This window comes from Clinocottus analis, unplaced genomic scaffold, assembly GCF_023055335.1.
Source record: "Clinocottus analis isolate CAN_PGR_092001 unplaced genomic scaffold, fCliAna1.0.p SCAF_19, whole genome shotgun sequence".
NCBI classification, from domain to species: domain Eukaryota; kingdom Metazoa; phylum Chordata; class Actinopteri; order Perciformes; family Cottidae; genus Clinocottus; species Clinocottus analis.
In genome coordinates, this window is record NW_027175920.1 from 9,717,788 (window position 1) to 9,735,415 (window position 17,628).

General features: G+C 40.9%; 1 protein-coding gene across 1 annotated transcript; it reads right to left on the bottom strand.

The window, feature by feature from the left end:
* Nucleotides 1-2,057: 2,057 nt before the first annotated feature.
* Nucleotides 2,058-3,440, bottom strand: kcnj12a (potassium inwardly rectifying channel subfamily J member 12a). Its single transcript, XM_068583731.1, has one exon. It carries the CDS (start codon nt 3,438-3,440, stop codon nt 2,139-2,141), a length of 1,302 nt encoding a protein of 433 aa, XP_068439832.1. The 3' UTR covers nt 2,058-2,138.
* Nucleotides 3,441-17,628: the final 14,188 nt, after the last annotated feature.

The following is a 17,628-nucleotide window of genomic DNA, read 5'->3' on the forward strand; positions in this document are numbered from 1 at the left end:
TGAACCATTGTTCAAGATTAGTTTAAACAGTTTTTTGGAAGATACATTGGGAACAGAACAATCACTCCCAAACTTAAGACTGAGCTACACTCATTACTTTGGTATCAAATCTGAGAACTCGTGTGCACACGAGTACATTAAGCGAAAGAATGCAGGGTCCAACTCCTCCATGTCTTCCACTTGTTATCTGGGAATAAATAATTACACATATGCATGTTCAGTGTATTACAAGAGAATCATTTCTATTAAGGACATGCCTACTAAAATGTATTCAGAAAGATGTGCTTTAGTTTGTATTGCTTCTATTCAACCTTGGTCCAGTGTATTAACTCTATGCTAAAAAATGCATTTACAGTATAATGTTTGTAAATGCCAGAGGAATCATATGAGGAGTGAAGGAGGAAGCTGTTTTCTCTTTCTTTTACTGCTACTCATGTATATCTGTTTAGACAGCTATGAGGGTGATAACAGGTTTTTAGTCAAAGTTAGTATTGCACACATTAATTTTATTAAATAATATTTTCTCTATAGACCAGGTAAAGCTTAAACAGAGATCAACTCTGTTATCAATAATATAAAGAGCATCTAAATGTACCCACTTTAGATATAAAGTGAATGGAAATGTTGGGCCGACTGCTGTAAATTGGCTAATGCGTTTGGACGACTTTAACCTTTTGAGCATAACGCAAAGCGCAGAAGACACATTCACGCTTCTGATGCTCGTCCTCTTTGGATTGGATGCTTGTTGGATCGTTAGAAATAGTTATCATTCTTGCTTTCTTCCTGTGTACATTTTAAAGATTTTAGCAATATATGCAAGTTTGATTATCAATTTATTTTAACTTTTGTGAAATAGATGATTGATTGATACATGTAACAGCTACTTTTAGATATTCAGTTTATGATTTTTTTCTTTTTTTCAGACTCAGCTTGGATATTAATTAATTAATGTCGTGACATAATTTCCATTCAAACAGAACTCTAAAGGATTGATCTCCCCTGATACTCTTCACAATATGCATAGATTATTTTTTTTAAAGAGGACAAAAACATTAGGTGTCATCAATTTATGCCAGTATTACAGACTAAATTGCCTTCTGGAAGAAAACTTGTTATAAACTACCAGTATGCAGGTTTTAGTTCAACTTAGTTTATAAGACTTTTTGAAGTTGCGCATGTAAAGGTACACTTTAAGGTGCACATTACAAATTGCTGCTATTCAGTTTTTTATTCAATCAATACAAACTTGGATTTTGCAACCTGTATCTTGCAGACATGATATTTTAAAGAACTACAAAATGTTGATTTAGGACAGTTGTCCTCCACTTGTGCTTTTGTTTTACCTGACTACTTATCAATGTTTGAACATGACATGTGTTGGCCATTGCAACCAAATCACGATGTTGGTGGTTTAAATATTCTTGAAATATGAGGCATTAAGAGATTATATATAGTAGTGCTTCATACAATTGAATTTCTGTTCAATATATTCTGATATATTCTTCATAGTGCAATCAATTTTGCCTACAATGGTAGATTTGGGGATCACACCAATACATAAATGGAGGTGTTGAATTATGTTGTTCTCAGTGGCTCACGGTCAGATGTTTTATCACGGCTCATTGCATCTGAATTCAGCAGTGCTCGCATTTTCAATGTGTCACTGAACGCAGGTCCAGTACATTACAGCAATGCGAGGAGAGCTCAAGAGAAACCTTGCAACACTATTATTTGTGCCCAAGATCAAGTGGAAATAATAACTTCTTTTTTTTTTTTGGAAACTGATACTGCACACAAAACATAACTTACCTAAGCAATGTATTTACACCTAAAATGTGATTATAAGGTTGTGTCATAGTTTTTGATGCACTATCATTGAACACTCTTAACTCAAAATGACCATGTGAAAAAAGATTCAAGTTTCCATTCAGGAAGAAGGTCTTTCCCTTTTCCTTGATTGTAGACATTCCTCACCACAATCTCTAAGTTGTGTACTCTTGCTTTGTCCCTTTTACTGTGGTCCTATTTCTTTTCCGAACTTCAACAGTAGTCAGCTTTTCCTATGGCACTTTGCATTGTTCTGCATTCCACCCTTAGATAGAGTTATTGACAGTTGGTCCAGGGTCAATGGGTCGAGATCATATTTCCGACTCTCTACGGTATGACCTTTGATCCAGCGTCCTGGTGGCTTGTAAGCGTTCAAACTCATGTCGGCTGTTCCTGTCTGGACTGAGGTTCGCCAGTACCCTGCTACCACCACCTACATCCTCCTCCTCGTCATCGCGGCTGAGGAAGGCCAGCTCATTTTCATAGCAGAAAGTGTTCGAGCTTGGGACTAAGAACTTGTTCTCAACCATGTCCTTGGCACTGCAGCGGGGGGTGGACGGCACCTCGTAGGTTTTGTGAAAGTGTGAGTAATCCACCTTGTACACGTTCTTCTCCTCAAACAAGACTGGCTCGAAACGGTGACCCCAAAGGACCTCGGAGGCCAAGTAGGAGCTTCGAGCCTGTGTGGTCATGGCGGTTGCTTCAACCATCCCCTCCAAGATGACGACGATCTCAAAGTCTGCTGTCTCTAGGTCCTGTTTGCCAATCCCAAACAGGGGGCTCGCCGCATCTATCTCATGGAGAATAGTGATGGGTGAAACCAAGAAAATCCTGTCCAGACCTTTATCAAAGCCCACATTAATGTCTATCTGGTCTAGAGGAATGTATTCCCCCTCATCAGTGATCCGAGGTTTGATGAGCTGTGCCCGAACATGGGCCTCTACAATGTGGCTCTTCCGAAGGTTCCCCACCCTCCACATTAGGCACAGCTTTCCATCCCGCATGGCAATGAGAGCATTGTGGCTAAACAACAGTGTTTGTGCTCGCTTCTTAGGCCTCGCCATTTTGGCCATGATGGCGCCAATCATAAAGCAGTCAATGATGCAACCCACTATGGACTGGAAGACCACCATGAAGACAGCCACTGGGCACTCTTCAGTCACACAGCGATAGCCATAACCAATGGTAGACTGTGTTTCAATGGAAAATAGAAAGGCAGCCACGAATCCATTGACCTGGAGGACACATGGAGTGAAGTTGTCATCTCCGGCGGGGTTATCCAGATCTCCGTGCAGCAAAGCAATGACCCAAAAGGCTAAGCCAAACGCCAGCCAGGAGACAACAAACACAAGAGTGAAGACTAACAGCATCCATCGCCAGCGAATATCAACACATGTGGTGAAGATGTCGGCCATATAGCGCTGCGACTTATCTTCCATATTGGCAAACTGCACATTGCACTGGCCATTCTTTTTGACGAAGCGGTTGCGGCACTTGCGGCGTGTGTGGATCTTGCCATTGCCAAAGCCGTTCATACCATGCATGGTAGTGAGGCGGAGGCCTTCTTCCTCAGATGACACAATGCTGTAGCGATTGATTCTAGCCACACTCATGCTCCTGGTGTTGCCTACAGCTGCAGGGTCAGTGCAGAGGGAGCGATCGAGGCCCCTCACAGCTTGATCACTGGCTATGTTGCATTTTAGTGAGTCATAGACAGGCAGCTGGGTGGGAGTCTTGAGCTTTAATCCAATGCCTGTAGAGAATGTCAAGAGATGAAAACAATGTGAGCTTCTTTCTGTGACACAATGGTGAAATCACACCGTACATGCAATCACACACAACAAAGAACCAACTATGAAGTCTTTCAGTGGCTGAACTGCAAAACCTTGTGAAATGTACGTAATAGTTCAACTACTGGCCTAAAAGAAAAGCATTTCTACTGAATAAAATGAAATATGTATAGATCCTTTCACTAAATGAGCACAAATGGCCAATTCACCATCACTTAGAGTTTGTTACGTGTTCTTCTTATTTGAAACAAACAAGTTTTCGGGGGAATATTCTAGATACATTGGATCAACTTGATTTACATTTTTAATATACGACAGATTTTACTTTGTATTCAATGTAATATGTTTGTTTATTATATGTCTTGCTAATGCAGTAAGTAGTCAGTCTAACAGAGAGCAGCTTCTGATAAGTTTTGCCTCTCGCAAAGTCTGATATTTCATTTCATAGGAAACAATAAGGAATGAAACACATGTTTTAACAGTTACCGTAAACATTGTTATGCGTTATTAGATCACTCTTTTCCCTGACACACTTCTCTCTACAAGGTTTACAATGTCAGTATCTGTAATACCAGTGACTTCAGTTAATTCATACACTTCTCCTCGCCATCTTGCTCTCTTTAAACATCACGACTCAAAATCCAATTGGGCCTCACTGAAGGGTCCTCGTGTCTTTTGATGTCGGCTGTGTATGTGAAGAGCTGGTCTCACAGCAGATCCACTTCTGTCACGTGGCTTTTCCTGTGCTTCTCTCTTTCAAATTCGACTGCTGGCAGTGGCGACAAACTAACTCACCTAACAGATGTTCATTATTCTGTCGTGAAAAAAATGGCCGTCATGTGAGTCATTTCTCGTATGTGGTTAGGTGTTTTATGAAATTAGGAGGGCTGTCATATTTCAGGCCTACCAGTGATAGGGAAGGCTAGCACATGTTATTTTTCAGCACTCTTGCTTGTATTTATAGCTTATCAGCAGCAGGCCATGCAGTCATCACATATTCAACAGACAATCTGTGCGTCTCTATTTCTGTTGTGATCTTAAGTTTGCCATTGTCCGTTCACTACAATACTTTTGCTCAGGGAGTGGGTTGTACGTGTGTGAGTACTTAATTATACTCCGAGGGGACTTGTATGTGTGCCACTGACTCCGTGGGTATTCCAGATGCTGTGTACAGGAATGGGAATGTGAAGGGCTATTTAGTTGACCCCATTCTGTACAATTTCCAGTACTATTAATCATGTTGTGGGGATGCGGCCAATTTATAGCACCTTCCCCATAGTGCCTCATACAAGTAGATAGTAGATTTCTCCCCTGTGCAATGCCCTGTATTATGTACTTATTGTAAATACATACTTGTACTTTAGCTTACACAAAAAATACAAGATTATGCAAACCACACACTTGATCATGTGTGCGTCAAAATGTTAGTCTGGAACATTATGAATGTACATTAGGTCCGTGCAGCTGAGAAATGATTGACTCGGTCAGTTGACAGATAACCTGGTCACTGCGCTGGATATTGAGCCTCGGGCTCAAGGAGTTTTGCCCTTAGGGGCCGGACTGAGGCCCTTCTGGGTGCAGACAGCTTTTATCGCCTGGCCACATCCGTTCTGTGTCTACTGGCCTGATTTGGGCCCTGAAGACTCGACAGTTCACTCATGTGAGATCCCAAATCCCAGGTGCCCTGCCGTCTGCCGCACACTCACACTAAATCCACATCTGAAAATGGTCTCTTTGAGGTCAAACACATACCTGTCTCAGTATAATATACTGTAGCTTAATGTTATGTTCTATTTTTATACTTCCGAAGGCTCTTTTTGTCTTTTGACGATATCACACTACATTCCCTATAGAGCACAGCTGTTATCGCTTAAAATAGTAGTCCTCATCCGCTCATCTCAAATCTGTAAAAATGTCAACCAAACTAGATTGTCTTGTCCTTTCTATATTAGTGCCGTCTTTTTTAGAAAGACAGTTAAATGAGGTATAATTGTGCTGATTGGCTCACCTGTGTAGCGGCAGGTGGTTGTACGGTAAAGTAACCAGACTGACTGTGTCATATAATTGAGATGAGTCATCTCACATAATACATCTTGGTCTCTACACGCATGACCTGAGCAGCTCTAAATGGTGCAGCGTCTCCACATCATACTGTAGTCGTGCAGTCTCACGTGTCCAGAGCATTGGTCAAATGAAAGTAAAAACCCTCCCAGTGTCTTTGGAGTCATTAGATAAGTGACTTAGAGTCTTAACTCATGCAGAAAGCTCTTTAAATCAGATTGTCCCCCGAAGAGGTTTTATGCATGTAAGGTTTGAATGTACATGGTGCTTAAAGATTCATCTTTATTCAGCTCTTTGACTTGGACTTGATGGGAGTCTTTACCGTGCCAGACGTTAGACATTAGATGAAGTAACGGATAGTGACAGCTGAATAGCTATGAATGTAAACTGCCTTAATTCAAATGAATTAGACGGTAATTAATCAATCTGTAGTGCTTTAGTCATATTAATTACACATAGAGCATACATTTAATGGAAAAGCCGGTCGTATAGATACAAAATAAGCATTTAAGTGTTGTTTTACCAATGTTATTGAACCTGTAATTAGCCAGTATTTTAAAATTCAAACTAAAGGGTAGCGCCCAAAGTTGAAAACACAGCTATTACCCATAAATTATGTTTTTTCTAATCATGGAAACAAACAAATGACAACAACTGGATAGAAGCCGACTGCAACTGTTAATTAAAAGGGTTTAGTCTTTGTGCTGAGAGAGATGTCAATCAGTGGGAAAGCGATAGCAGATTCCAATCCTGTGTTTTGAATTGTGGTCGTGGGACGGCCTTTTTGTTTGTATTGGGATCCAAGTTAAGGCCTTTAATACTGCACAACCATGCAAATATTGCACAACAAGCTTTGTAGACTGACAGCTCAGATGGAGGCCATTCGGGTGCATTGATGTATTCATATTTTGATCTTGTCTCGCAGTTCAAACACTTTTAGTGTGGATTTTAGAATACATGCATCTTTGATTCATAAGTCAGGACAGAGAAAGTGATTTTACCTCAGCCAATCATTTTATAAATAACCTTTTGTGACCTTGTCTGCTGTGTGTGTTCCCGGGGAGTTAAGAGGAGTGACTAGGGGTGACGATAAGCCTGCAGATGATTAAGTTCAATAGAATGAATAATTGGATGTGCAAAATAATTGAAGAGATTTGGAGGAACAATGACGTGGAGCGGGAGAGGGTACTTCGTCTCAAGAGAAGCTTGCAGGAAACTGAGCTCAACCGCTACGATCCCAGCCCACCTCCCAAGGCCATTGTGAAGGAAGAGCCGAGGCTCAGGTGTCATTGTATTTTCCTATAGCACACCACGCGGAACTCATCCCGTCTCAAGTAACCTTCAGGTATTTTCCTATAGAAAGTAACACCGCTTCACCATGCAGAAATGTTGTCTGATTGACACGATGTCAAAGGAACAAGATCAAACTTTGTTGTTGTTTTTATTGTTATATTCAAATACAACACAATAATTGAAAATGTATCAATTTGAACTCTGTTTGTGGTTCAACTGTTAGACAAAGAGATGAAAGTGAGAAGACAGAAGACGACAGTAAGCGTCCCCGGAGGCCTTCAGACTCGGTGTGGAGGCCATCCCCTGTGCTGAGATGCCTCCTCAGGTGGTCGGAGAGAGAAGTGGGAGCGAGAGGTGTTCATAAAGAATCGAGTCACCTTCTCACATTGTTTCATCATCTGGTATATTATATACAAGTAGAACCAAATATTTTGGGTTTTTTTTGCTCGCTGCACCTGTAGGTTATTTTCTCCACTCAAACATGCACCTGCTTTCCTTTGATCGATCATTCCCACAGCTTCTCACTGGGCTTTTTTGATCTTTATTTGTGCAGTTTTTTTAATTACTTGTGCCCATTCACAAAGGCTAAATTGCCCATATTTAACCTAAACTCTGTAATTTCCAATTTAAAGCGGCACCTGTTGGTTAGAGCTCACATGCTTGTATAGATTACTTCACACAGTACTGCTGGATATCCTACATACAGTTATGCAAGACGATGCATTAGTTGTAGTCCATGTGTTTGAAGCGATATTGTGCCTTTTTATGGATGTGTTATATTTTATGATTTCAGTGTGCTTGCTAAATATCCCTTTAGGATCATACAAGTAAATCAAACTGAACGAAGCTGAGATGAAAAGCAGGGTGAGGTAATTGAACTGTCAGGCTATTCTGCATAAATCTTTGTCCTCTTCATCCTCTGTCTCTTTTGTACCCTCACATTAGGGATTTCTTTATACACTGACAGAAAAGTGCAGTACCCAAAGCAACACATTCATCCATTGATACCAGCTCATGTCTGTCCTCCAGTAATATTATCCTAAATTACGAGCCACGGTTAGTTATCTGATATTACACTCTCAGGATAATTAGGGGCATAAAAAGTGATTAAGTGGTAACAAATGTATTTATTATCAAGGTGTAAGGTGAAGTTGATTAGGGAAGATGTAGTGCAGAAATGAGTGCTTGTTTACCTTGGCTGAATGTTTTGTCCAGGCCTGAAAATATGATAACGGTTATTGTCTATTGAATATGTTTTTGTCATTAATTTGTCCATCAAATCAACAAGGTACTGACGAATACCCGTCACAGTTTACCAGATTTAATATCGGTTTTCTGAAATTGCTTATTTTGTCTGATTCTTGGTCAATAAACATATTATTCAGTTTACGGTGATGAGAAACATGAAGCATTGAAACAGAAACACTCTGGGATCTTTTGTGCATTTTTCATTAATTTCATTTTAGTGAACAAGCTTTGATATTGATGGAGACAATGTAGAGAAGAATCTGCTGTTTGTGTAGGGTCAAACTTCATTGGTAAATATTTAAATTTTGCCTAAACTGATTGTTTTGAATGCTCTTCTTTGTCTGCTTTTTACATTTCTATAAGTATGTTTGTTTGTTTGTTTGTTTGTTTGGGCGCCTGCCAATATCACAGCCACAGGTATGGCCTTCTTGGCCATTTCAAAAGCCATGCTGGAGATTAAAGGTGATTAACCTTGCTTGAGAGTCGTGGGCTGGAGAAATCAACACCATTTAAACTATTGTGTTTATCCACATTGTGCAGAAAAACTTTACTGCTGTCGTAAAGCTAAATACTGTGCAGTTATAACTATATGATCAGCGATATATTATTTGTTGTTTTGACTCCGCACGGTGGCTTTAAAACGAAACGATGAGACTGAATAGTCGTGGAATTTTAGCAATTGTTATACATTCACTCGAAGTTCGCGAAATTATTTACAAATTGGAAAATATTAGATGTGTAAAAGGTGACTGGATTTCCTGCAAAGGGACAGTTTGAGAGTTCACATCCTAACACTACTGACCAGACCACCACATCCGACTGATGTCGACAATCAGGCGATAAGTTTGAGTGGAAGTTTTCTGTCCATCTCTTACCTTTATTTCTACCTGTCCTCCCCCAGGCTGCAGAAGTAAAAGATGGTATCTTCTCTGCCAGTGTCCCTGTTAACCAAACTGAGGCATTCTTTGCATCTGCCACCGCAGCTGCTCCTTCTTTGTGCGTTACTCTAATACTGGAGAAAACCACTCCATCATCTTCAGCACAAGGTTTAGACCCCGTTTGAATTTCTTCATCCTTGCTCGGATTCTTCTCTCTCTCTTTTTCAGGTGCTGCTGCGAGCGCGGATGAAAAGCAGTTCTGAGCAGACTGGATCACGCCAGGACCTTGGGCCCGGACACTTTAGCTCGATGAGTGCCTCGCGGACAGAACAGGTGCGAAACGTATAACGAGGATTATTCCAGTGAAAATTCAGGTTTTTGTATCTCCATCTTCTGGGGCGATTTCTTCAGCTGTTCTTCTGCTCATCCTTCATCTTTGGGAACATGAAGTCTTTCCTTCACATGTGGGATAAAACTGTCCAATACTCCTCACTGCTTATTAACTGAACATCTCTCTTTATCAATCCTTTGCAATCTGATCTAGTTGGACTGCTGATCTCTCTCTCTCCCTCTCTTTCTCTCACTCTCTCTCCCTCTGACTATTTCTTCGCTCCCTCCCTCTCTCCTCTCTGTCTCTCCCTCCCTCCAGTGGTGTCACAGAAGCTGCCATTTGCAGCCTTCCTCCCTCCCTCTCTTTTTCTCCTCCCCTCCCCTCCTCTCCTCCCTCTCTTTTCTCCTCCTCTCCTCTCTCTCTCCCTCTCTGTCTCTCTCTTGTTGTCTCTCTCTCCCTCCCTCCCACATCATGGCACTACCAGTTGACAGCAACTTGATGCACAGACGTATCATTCAGAAAGCCCGAGCAGACAATCCCTCATTGTATTTGATCAGATGTTAATCAATAGTAAATGGAGGCAACATGATGAAGATGAAGGACTTCCCACATAGAGTTAACAGCCCAGGGTTTGTTGCCTTTTTAGTCCATCTGCTCTGCTTTTACTAGATAAGGCATGTTATGCTAATAGCTAATTAATAGAAAGTTATTTGTTTAGAACAAATCAGCATCATCGAAAAAAATTGATTGTTACGCAGCCGTGACGTGACCGTGTCAAATATTCTTGTGTGTTCTTGACTCGCGATGGTCAGCTGCCGCAATGAAAGACTCTGCGTGTGCTGTGCAGCGTGGACCAACATGTCGTGCTGCTGTGTCTCCGTCAAGAGAGATGCCGTTCACACTTGTCATAGACTAATCAATAACATCTGACCCGAGGACGTATATGTGTTTGACAATAGGACAGTCTCGCCGCACCAGGCCTCCTGTGTCAGAGCAATTGAAAGTGAAGTATGCCAATCACTCCCATCTTATTTCATCATATTCTGAGACACTGTTTGACAATAGTCTTCGAGGAAAAAGTTGTCCTCCTTAGGAAGAGTTGTGTTAACAAAGGACTACATGCCTGTATCTCTGAAAAGGACTTAGTGTGCCTTGTTGTTGGGAGCAAACTGCAGCTTTTTCTGCATCGCCACCACTATTGAGTACATCACGGTTACCCTTGACAGCTTCAAAGTGTGACATTAGCGTCAGACCTGAGTGCCTGCTTCCCGATTCTCACGTCTTTTCAGAGAGCCAGTCATCAGTCAAATGCTAAAAGAGATGACAATTAGTGAGGGGGGGTGGCTGGGGAGAGAGTGAGAAGTTTCTAAATACAGCCATACTGGCTGAGCCCCAGCTTTATCACTAATGATTCATCAGTGCAGGAACCCTCTCTCCTTTTTTCCCCCTCTTTCGCTCTCTGGGCTCCCGTTCTTTCGTCCTCGCAGCCTCTGATTTCAGACTTCTGAGGGTGATTTGCAATAGCCTGTGTGTGATCATCACCAGGCTATTGTGTTCGGCTGAGGACGTCAACTAATGTAGCTCAAAGCGTCCTTTTTAAAGCGCCTCTTGGTCTGTGTCGGCAACAGGTACTGTACCCGTTCCTGCATAATGTAAGGCTTTGACGCCGTGGTGCTGCAAGCCTGGAGAACAGTAGATCACAAGGTTCACACATCCAGACTGCAAACCTTGTTATGTAACTGCACCATAATCACAGGTGGCAGCTCACATATCCTTTGCATGTTTGTGTGTAAATGAGAGGGTTTTGCCTCCCAGGGAGATGGCTAAGTGGGATTTGCTGCCGCTTCCATGGCTACAGGTATAACACATTTTCACTATTTTCAGACCAATAGGAACTGGTAGCGATGAAGCAAAGAGAGGCAAGAAAAGAGAGGCAGGCTGTTGGTCAACAAAAATATTTGGCAGGACTAAGGCCGCTGTAAACATGGCTCCTTAGAGAATCAGTGTTGGAAACATTTAAAACGATTTGATTAGGTAAGCGATTAAAGATGTATTTATTAAAGTTGTTAGCTTAGAATCAGAATGTTATCTTGTCTGAAAGGGTTTAAGCTATTTCATGTTCATAACTTTGTTTTTAACTAACTCCATTCAATACGTCGTATATGGAGCTGGGCTGTAATGGCTGCAAGCGCTAAACATTAAAATCCTTCTCATCAGTCATTTTACAGCATTTTAACCGACATGCCTCCGTGCAGTGCATGTCATTCAAATTACTAACTCAAAACAAATTCAAAAAGAAAATACATTAGCAAAGTAAATCATGCAAATGTTAGCAGACATAGTGTCACACAGGTCTTAAACAGCAGCTGAAAGAGAAAGGAAAGGAAATGGAGAGTTGGAGAGAGTGACATTTTTCAGCTGCTGCCAGTTGTATGCAGCAAGGTGTAATTTGCATTAATTAATGGGACCCTAAGAATAAACTTTCACAATCTTTCTTGTGATCGTGATTGTGGAGTTTCCTCTTTTAAAAATGAAGCTCACTTTAGGCAGACACTGCACAGAAGCTCTCCTGAGTTATTGCTGCTGACAGCTCCATTTCCATATACGAAATATCATCTGAAGGGTTTTGACACATACTTATGAAATATGTGCTGTGTTACTAATATGTAATACTTGAAGTTAATGAAATGAACACGTGCATTTTCCGAATGCAGGTATTCAAACTAGTTGAGCTTCTGAAAAGGATAGACTAGCTTCACAGATTGTGTCTTTACAAAATGTATAAAACTCCCTTTATTTCGTACTTAAGTACATCTCATCAAATATAAAAGTACTTCATATATATGTATTATGAAAACTACCCTTTGTCATTATGATTCTTCAAAACTACGGCGACAAAATGTCACTCATCTAAATAAATCATTTTGTCCCACACTAACGTGTCTTCATATTGTGTGGAAGGCTGAACTTTCCCCTCTCTGCTTGGCTTGTTTTAAACACCCCAATCACATTATTCTCTGAGACTCCTGTCTGATGCAGCTATTTCCGGCTCTGGAGTCATTCCTGTTCATTTCATTTTTGCGACTTTATTTCTTGTCAGCAGGGATTAGGAATGTGATATTACTGTACTCAAACTGGCTGAGATAGTTGTGAAAAGGCCTTCTTGTTCTTGGGCCCAGCTGGCTGTGGCGGTGGTGGAGTGTGTGTGTGTGTGTGTGTGTGTGTGTGTGTGTGTGTGTGTGCGTGTGTGTGTGTGTGTGTGTGTGTGTGTGTGTGTGTGTGTGTGTGTGTGTGTTGGGTGGTTCATCAAAATGTTGGACAGTGTGGAAATAACGTCTTACCCAAACTTAGGTTTGTGTGTTCTTTCATTTAGTCTTTTCAATTGGTTCCACATCGGTGCTGCAGTGCCACATTAAATACCTTTCAAACATTGAACAAAGGAAGTGGTGTGTTGGGCACAAATAATGTGTGACACATTTTGAAAGGTATCATGTAGTTTATGTTCAGATGAAAATGTATTGATGTGGGATGCAGGTTAATGGTCTGCTTATGGTTCTTCACTGCTCAGCATGATCACTGAGTGAGGACGGACGAAGGGGTGTATAAATGATTTTGTGGGGCTGAGAACAGTAAGTAGTACCTAAAAACAATCAAAACCCTTCACTGCATATATTTTCTGACATATTACTTAGCTTAGTTCAACCTTCGGTTCTTGGTCTTGTTTTGTTTGTGAGACACAAAGCATCTTCATTTGTTCATCATTCAAGAACAATTATCCCTCATCAAGTTTCTTTGCCAGACCCAAAGCCAGGTTTGATACTGTCAAGAGATAATTGTTCAATTAAACAACAAAATACTATATGACTATATGATTAAATATATAATACAAAATGACTACTCCGTTGTCTTTCATTTCTTTTTTCATATTCATCTTGTTTAATGTCTATAATATGTATACATGTACGACGAGTGCAATGTGTAACCAGAATCAAATTACATGTATGTGTACACACACATGGCCAATAAAGCTGGTTTCATTCTGATTCTGATAATAAAACATGCAACTGTTACAGGAGCCATGACTACATGTAAGGATGTTAATGCTTTTACATAAGGACTCTAAAGCTGCACTTAACATCCTGCTGTCTCTCTGCCTCACTGGCTGTTCCTGTGACCGTGATGGAGGTTAGATCTAAAGGTCGTTCGAAACTACGTCTAATAACGTCGCTCATATCTTCCACTTGCATAAACCATCCACTGCCTAACACGTACGCCATGTATCCTCCAATCTGATCTGTAATTATGTAAGCAGGGAAAAACAGGGCAATGTCTCTGATTGGCTTGCAGGTGTTCATTGAAATTGTGACTCAGGACACCTCAAACATACAGACTTTAACTCCTGGTCTAAATTAAAGCTCAAACTACTGACCTGAAACTGAAGCAGTAATTCTTAACTCGCTGATGGAACAAATGGTGTCCTACTTATTCTGCTAATTAATGAAAGCTGCAATGTGTATTTGCTTTAGTTTGTATCGCCACGCTGGAATAATGCTAGAAAGCCATGTGGGTGTTTATCAGGACAAAGAAAATATATTTGTAATTAATACATGTGTGGGAAGTATGCATGTTAAGATATGAGTATGAGCTGAGATCACACAGGCATTGTTTTGATTTTTATCTGAGTTATCCTTAATACGTATTATAAGTGATACATAAAAATACTTTAATTTACTTACTTTTTTTACATGTTTCCTAAAATAACTGCAATACTTTTTGTGATCTCCCAGATTTTGTACTTGTATACAACAAAAGACCTGCCACATCAAACGCACAAAAATTACAAATATGAATGTCCACGTTTGGTAAATGCAATTAATTGAAGTCAGAAGAACAGTCTGTGGCTCTTAGATCGTCTGTCACCTGTTTAGATACCGCGTGTTTCACAATGTGTCAACACCACTTTGCTAATATGTGTGATACTTGCTAAAGCTAATATGTGTGATACTTGCTAAAGCTAATATGTGTGATACTTGCTAAAGCTAATATGTGTGATACTTGCTAAAGCTAATATGTGTGATACTTGCTAAAGCTAATATGTGTGTTACTCACCGCTAATCCTAATATATGTGTTACTTAGCGCTAATGCTAATATGTGTGTTACTCACCGCTAATGCTAATATATGTGTTACTTAGCGCTAATGCTAATATGTGTGTTACTCACCGCTAATGCTAATATGTTTGTGCTTTGAGCTATCGATTAAAAGTATAAGTAACTTATAGAAAATTGTGACAAAGTTTTGAGTATCTTTGCATCTCTTATGGTGACTGCAAACAAGTGTTGTAAGAATGTACCACTCACTGAGGCCTTGATGCAGCTTCTTGTTTGTCACGATTAAATGTGCTTTTAAATTTTCATTGTACAACAACTCACTGTTTAGAAGGATGAACTTTTCACTGGCAGACTCCCGACACGTTTATTAGACTGATGAGGATGAATATAAGCTATCATGCTCCAATGATGCCGTTGTGTTGAATGACACAAGGATGTGTGACAGCAACATGATCACACTCAAACTTTAGTTTGAGAGGTTATAGTTATGGTTATGGGTAAGTGTTGGATTTGGGAGTAAGTCATTGTCTTAATTTTCGGAACCTTTCCAGTTTTCAAATCACCTGATGAATGTCAGATAAAGAGAACATGTTTTCTTCATATTCTTTTAACCTCGCCCGAAACTTGTATCCTAGCTTTTTACGAGAGTTTCATTATCTAATGTGCTGTGCGGTGCGACGCTGGGGGTGGCAGGTGGGTGTCTATGGTTCAGCATGTCCTCACCTTGACAGCAGACTCTCGTCTGCCTTTCCACCGATACCCCGGGGGTGAGAAAATTAATCGGCTCAGGATCCAGTGTCCTCATCTCCCTCTGCTGACCCTGACCTCTGCCCTGCTCATACGACAGACCATGCCTGTGGTGATCAAACGCTCTCCTCTACCTTCAGCATCTGACGAAGTACATTTAGTCAAGTTCGGTTTTACTGTACGGCAAGTACCATACTGGATAATTTCCTTTTCTGAAGATGTTATACTACTATATACTGAGATGGCTGCTTGCCGTATGTTCCCGCTGTGCCTCCTCCTTCCTCTGTGACACTGCGTCTCGGCAAGTTCATTATAACAGATGCTGTCACTCATGACACAAATTAAACCCCTCTGCTGAACAGATGTATTCAGACGCTCTCAGACTCCCTCTCTGTTTTCATATCTGATATTTTTAGAACAGGTTTCAAACAGAAAAAAAGAAACAACCAGCTCATTAATTCTCTGTGAGCATGACCACCTGTATGAAAAACTGCCTGTCAGGCGTCCAGTAAAAGACTGATGGAGGGTGCTATCATTACAAATAATGCCTGGTCCATGTTTAGAACAGGGTTAAACAGACATACAAACAGGACATGCCATAATTAAACTGTTTTTTACCCTTCAAAGTTATAAAAATCCTTGTATTTCTTGCAAATTAGCTGCCTTTGAATGGCAGATCAAGGACAGGGAAGTAGGCACACCATTACTTCATCAGAGCTACTAGTGTTCCCTCGGCTCTCGGTTCCTCTAACCTCGATGGCTCAACTGCGATGTGATTGGTCATTTCCTGTGGATCCCTCAGAGTTAGCCCCGAAAAGGAGACACGGCGCTGTGCTCGGGATGTGAGACCAAACTAATTCAAACCAGGCCAAGAACCAGATCAAATCGCAGTACAGAGAGGCCAGAGCGATGACGAGGAGTTTACGTTGCTCTCTAAATTGTATGTGACTCTCATTGTCTATTGAATAAGCCGACGGCCAATTAAAGCCGATATGTTTTGCTTCAGTTAATGTAGAACATGTCATATATCTGTTATTGGCTGTGTCTGTGTTGATGTGTATCCATCTGTGTTATAACGTGTCTCCTTGTGCCGAGTCTCTTTCATGTTTGCATGTATTGTATGTGCACACTGGAGAGAGTGCACACTGAGCTATTTGTAGCAGGTCCGGCTCCCTGGGAACCCATCCTCCTTCTGTCAATGCCGCACAGCCGTGCCCAGCTGATTCTACCCAAAATTTACCAGCAGCTGACCCTTTTTTCTCCATGGCATCACAGACCACATTATTTTGGAGCGTCACTTTCTACGTTCTCCTCGCTTTTTTTTTTTAACTCACACCGTCTGCTTCACTCTCCCCCTCTTTCTCGCCGACATACACGCTCATAAAGACCGGTCCCTACTCTCTGGATGCTCTTTCACACACTCAGGCACAGTCACTGTCACACCCACACACACTCGCCTGCAATGTCACTAGAATAGACTCAAGAGACAAACAGCAGATTTATACTGAATGGCAAAGCGCTTTTGGAAGTCAGAGATGTTATCACATGATTCAATGTTGCAATGGCTTGCAGTACTGGATGTCGCACAAAGGTTCAAACCAGTGTTGTGGTAACAATAGTATGTTGAGATGCTGGAAAATAGGCCCTGTGGCCTCGGAAAAATTAATTAACCATTTAAACATATGGTGTTTTTTTGCAGACATATGGTGGGAATGCCTCTTGTCCCTTTAGCTTGCGGCCGTTTTGGATAGAGCTACGGGATGCCATTCATAAGATTGGGCTGAGAAGCTCGCCTTTACACACGAGAGCTGGAGTAAAGAGGACATGCCAGGACCATGTACTGTTTATTTAAAGAGCCGCTTGATGGTTTTACATCTTTCAAACTGCTCATTGGAAATGGCATGCTTATTAACTGCTGTTGCGTTTTAGGCAGCCACTGGTTTCCATTCATATTATAATTCATAGTATTATAATACCATTCATAATATACATCAATCGTATGAAAATCAAACTTTGAGAGACATGCGAATTCCTTGAGATCAATAAAACAAGGAACTGAAAACTGCAGCCGATTGGTGTGTTCAAGGACACTTTGGGTGGCAATCAGCACTCTTTTTAATAAAAGTCGACACAAAGTCACTTTTTCTCTTCACACTATCTCTCTAAGGATTGTTTATCGGCTGGTTTTCATCATCTGACATTATGGCTTTTGAGTGCAGGGCTTTTTGGAGTCTCGGGGGTCTTAGTTTTGCAAATAAATGGCAGTTTGACATGTATTCAGTGCTCTAAATTAAACTAATAAACCTTTTGAAATATCTTTGTGCAACTTCTAGATCAAGAATG

Bases quoted from the DNA above. Each gene is read 5' to 3' on its own strand.
- kcnj12a (XM_068583731.1), bottom strand. From the start codon at position 3,440: ATGAGTGTGGCTAGAATCAATCGCTACAGCATTGTGTCATCTGAGGAA.